The 4,743-nt window shown below is 30.1% G+C and overlaps 1 protein-coding gene across 1 annotated transcript; it reads left to right on the forward strand.

The window, feature by feature from the left end:
- Nucleotides 1-1,598: 1,598 nt before the first annotated feature.
- Nucleotides 1,599-3,186, forward strand: LOC136997228 (putative nuclease HARBI1). The gene is made up of 4 exons (XM_067347704.1): nt 1,599-1,906; nt 2,030-2,316; nt 2,394-2,958; nt 3,070-3,186. Exons 1-4 carry the CDS (start codon nt 1,668-1,670, stop codon nt 3,077-3,079), a joined length of 1,101 nt encoding a protein of 366 aa, XP_067203805.1. The 5' UTR covers nt 1,599-1,667; the 3' UTR covers nt 3,080-3,186.
- The last annotated feature ends 1,557 nt before the right edge of the window (nt 3,187-4,743 follow it).

Below are 4,743 nucleotides of genomic sequence, written 5' to 3' on the forward strand. Positions count from 1 at the left end.
CTTTATTTTTCCGAATTTTTTCGACCAACGCGAATTCCCTTTTTGTGTGCTCTTTAATTCTGCAAAAGGATTTTTAATTCTATGCAGGCAGAAAAAAGCTGTATTTGTTAGAAAAAAGTCAGGAAAAATACAGCATTCATGTGGTAAAACAGAACTCCAGCATCCTCTTAAGCATTAATTATACACAGTAAAATTTATAATCACAGAAACTGTACTGCATATATTATTTGAATAATTTTTAATTATTTACAAAATACATTATATATACTATATATATATTTTTATAAACATATATAATTACATATATATATATTCGCTTTCATATTAAAAGGAAATTGCAGCTTTTCATTCAAAAAGATGACTATTATCTTTATACAAAATATACAGCAAATTTGTAAAATTTAAATAAAAAATTAACAAAAATTAATTGCTCATCGAGTTTGAAAATTTAGTTTTATAATATTCCTTTGAGAGGGCGTTATCGTGTAATACTAAGGCACTAGATATGTAGGTATTCTCATCCGCCATTTTGGTTCCTATTAGATGGAGAATTATAGCGTATACAGGGTGACACTTAGGGCGGTATTCATAGTCCGTTCTTATATTCAAGATCGTCTTAAGCACGAACTTAGGCTGGCGTCACATAGAACCCGTAATCCGTAATCCGCACCGGAAGTCCGCAAAAGTTACTAGGGATTGCGTCCGTAACGTTACGTATGTTTTTTCTCCTTGTGTCCCATGGAGCCGTAAATACACACGTAACGGTATTACTATTTTTTATTTAACAAATTATAATTGTTTATTTGTATTTTATTCATAAGAAAACTACAGAATATATTATAATTTTAACAAAAATTTTAATTAAATCGTCAAATTTAGTTAAATAAATAAAATTAAAAAAAGCATTACTAGTAATAACTAGTAACTTTTAGTAACTTTTACGGAAATTTCATGGAATTACGGCTCCATGGGACACAAGGAGATAAAACACACGTAACGTTACGGACGCAATCCCTAGTAACTTTTGCGGACTTTCGGTGCGGATTACGGATTACGGGTTCTATGTGACGCCGGCCTTATATTCGCTCTCTTCGTCAGACACAATCTATGTGTGACGAAGAGAGCGAATATAAGTCCGTGCTTAAGACAATCTTAAATATAAGAACGGACTATGAATACCGACCATAAAGACTGCCCACTAAGTACATAAGCCGAGAGCACAGACTTTTACATAAAGCATAACGCATAAGCATAAGGAAATTGATTGGTCTATATATAAGCATAAGCAAATACATAAAGAAATGGACCAATCAATTTCCTTATGCTTATGCGTTATGCTTTATGCAAAAGTCTGTGCTCCGGCCAATAGCGTTATTCCTTGCCAAAAAATGAGTCGAAAAAAGTCCTGAATCATTTTTAATAATTGACGTGTTACACATGTACGCTATACTATACTATATACGCTATAATTCTCCATCTAGTAGGAACCAAAATGGCGGATAAGAATACCTACATATCTAGTGCCTTAGTAATACCAAATAGGGCCACTTTTTCCAACGTCGGTTAACTTTAACCGACTGTTACAGGATTGCCAACATGAAGAACAAAATATTGTAGTAGAAAGAGAAAATTTCTCTCATAACCTAAACAACTGTTGAGCTGCTGTCATGGATATTATTAATGATAATTGGTTTTCGGAATATGACAATTTTTATAATGATGAAAGTGATGAGTGTGATAATTTAAATAAAAAAAATTTCAAAAAATTACATATTATAAAATTACGCAACAATTATTTTAATATTTGTGAAGAAAAAGATTTTCAAAGAAGATTTGTAATATCAAAAAAAAGTTTTGAAATGTTATTACAAAAAATCGAAAATAAAATACAATATAATACTAATCGGTATAAATAATAATATTTATAAATACAAAACCAAGTAGTATAAAATAAATTTTCCAAAAAAGAAGTGTACACAATTACGTTTCTATGAACAATATTTTAATATCATTTTATGTGTTATTTCAGTAATGCTGCTATTCCACCAGTCATTCAATTATTGGTTGCACTCAGATTTTATGCAACTGGATGCTTTTTAATAACAGCTGCTGATTTTTGTGGAATTAGTGAAACAAGCGCTCACAAAATTATTCATAGAGTATCTCCTGAGATTGCTGCATTACGAAACGATTTTATAAAATTACCTCTTTTATCTGAGGAAATTCGAGAAAATGAACAAAAATTTTTCAAAGTAGCCAAATTTATTCGTGTTATTGGTTGTATGGATTGCACACATATTAAAGTGGAATCATTTGGTATGTAATACTTGAACTTATTCTTAGCTTACAAAATTATATATTTGTAATTAACAAATAATATATTTGTATTTTAGGAGGAGAAAATTGCGAATTATATCGCAATAGAAAAGGCTTTTTTTCTATAAATGTGCAAGTCATAATAAATGCCAAATTAGAAATAATTGATATTGTAGCACGTTGGCCAGGATCAACACATGATTCTACAATTTTTAATCATTCTAGAATTAAAACCTTATTTGATGCACATACATTTGGTGACAGTTTACTTCTTGCAGATTCTGGGTATCCAAATCTACCATATTTAATGACACCGTTGTTACATCCCACAACACCAGAAGAACATTTATATAATGAAGCTCAAATTCGAACACGTACAAGAATTGAAAGATGTTTTGGCATTTGGAAAAGAAGATTTGCTATTTTATCAATTGGAATGCGATGTCGCACAGTTGAAAATACATTTCCTATTATAATAGCAACAGCCGTTTTGCATAATATTGCCCAACAGGAACATAATTCAAACTTAATTAGTAATTCTGAACAATGTGATAATACTATTATACAAATACAAAATGCTGATTTAAATTCTAGAAATAATAATAATGAACGAGAAAAATTAATTTTAGAATATTTTAAAAGGTAATATTGAAATGAATTATATATATTATATATATATATATATATATATATGAAATTATTACAAATAAGATATAATATGAAATTATGTATCTACAAATTTAATAATTGCAGGTTACTTTGAAGCATGTCAAAGAAACTTCAAAAAAACATTAAAGGCAACAATAATATATTTTATTAATTTTTTAAATATAAATAAATAAAAACAGATTATCAACTTAAAGAAAGAAATTGTTATTATTAATAACCTTTTACAAAAAATAATGACATTTAGATGTATTTATAATAGTAATAACATTAAATACAATAAAAAATACAGCACCTTTATATTATTTTTTTAATATAATGCATTTGTCGTTTGAGATTAAAATTTGCACATTCGTGGTTTTGACATAAAAGGCACGATATAACATTTATACCTGTTTTATAAATTTCTCGCTTAAATGTAGCGCAATATTTTCTTGTTTCTTTTTTTATATTATCCCATAAATATTTTAAATTTTTTTCTGTTCGTTGTATCGTATTACGTGCATTAAATTCCTTTGTAACATTTGCCCACGTTTCATCTTTTTTTAAAATTATATTATTATTGCATTCTTTATTTTCTATTATGTGTCGATATAAAAAAATAATGTCTAATAAACTATTTTTATCACTAGTTGTGAAGTTTCTTGATCGTTGCATTGTTATCTATTTTTAATTGTTAATATATTTATATACTCTTTCACTTTTATATCACTTTCTTTTTATTGTGTATTTAACGTGCCGTCACCGTGCTAAAAGATTACAGGTTAGGATCAGTTAGAATCGATGACGTGTATTTTAGTTACAAGTTTCGAAGTTGGCTATTCTGAAAAGTTAACGGACGGTTAGGCTTAACCGACGTTGGAAAAAGTGGCCCCCAGGGCCACTTTTTCCAACGTCGGTTAACTTTAACCGACTGGTAACTTTTCAGAATAGCCAACTTAAAACTCGAAACTTGTATATACACCAGGTCACACAAATGCCTTAACATATGAAGTTGCACGGGTGTCAAGGCATATCGAGTCGGCGTGTTCCGACTCTACATATTTTTACATCATGACTGGTTATGAACATAACGGCAATGCTGTTTTGGCTATTTCAAAGCAACTGGAGCAATTGATTGATATTATAAATATTAACCTTTATTTGTCAATTGCTCCAGTTGCTTTGAAACAGTCAAAACAGCTTTGCTGCTGTGTTCATAACCATAGTCATGATGTAAAAATATGTAGAGTCGGAACACGCCGACTCGATATGCCTTGACACCCGTGCAACTTCATATGTCAAGGCATTTGTGTGACCTGGTGTACATATACATATACAAGTTTCGAGTTTTCAGTTGGCTATTCTGAAAAGTTACCAGTCGGTTAAAGTTAACCGACGTTGGAAAAAGTGGCCCCCAGGGTTGGTTAATGACGTCATTGCAACCTCTCCACCAATGAAAGACTTGCATTTATAGTAAAATAGTGATTGATCAACCCTGGGTCGTTCAAATCCTGTATAATCGAAAACGCTATTAGAGAATCGGGCCCCTGGGTGTTTACGATAATTCAAGTTCGAGTTAGTTTCACTAGGACCGAAAAATGAGATAGACATAACCATCTAGAACCTTTATGATTTATGACAACTCGACGCTGTCTTGTATTGCTTGAGTTAAATTAATTGAATTTGTTGAATTTATAGAGCAAATTTTATTGTAATAAAAAAATGTCAACTGCAAATCAGTCTATAAAAGAAACAAATAATGTTGGTATGTATGTGTGT

The sequence above is a fragment of the Linepithema humile genome, chromosome 1 (genome assembly GCF_040581485.1).
Source record: "Linepithema humile isolate Giens D197 chromosome 1, Lhum_UNIL_v1.0, whole genome shotgun sequence".
In the NCBI taxonomy this organism is placed as follows: Eukaryota; Metazoa; Arthropoda; class Insecta; order Hymenoptera; family Formicidae; genus Linepithema; species Linepithema humile.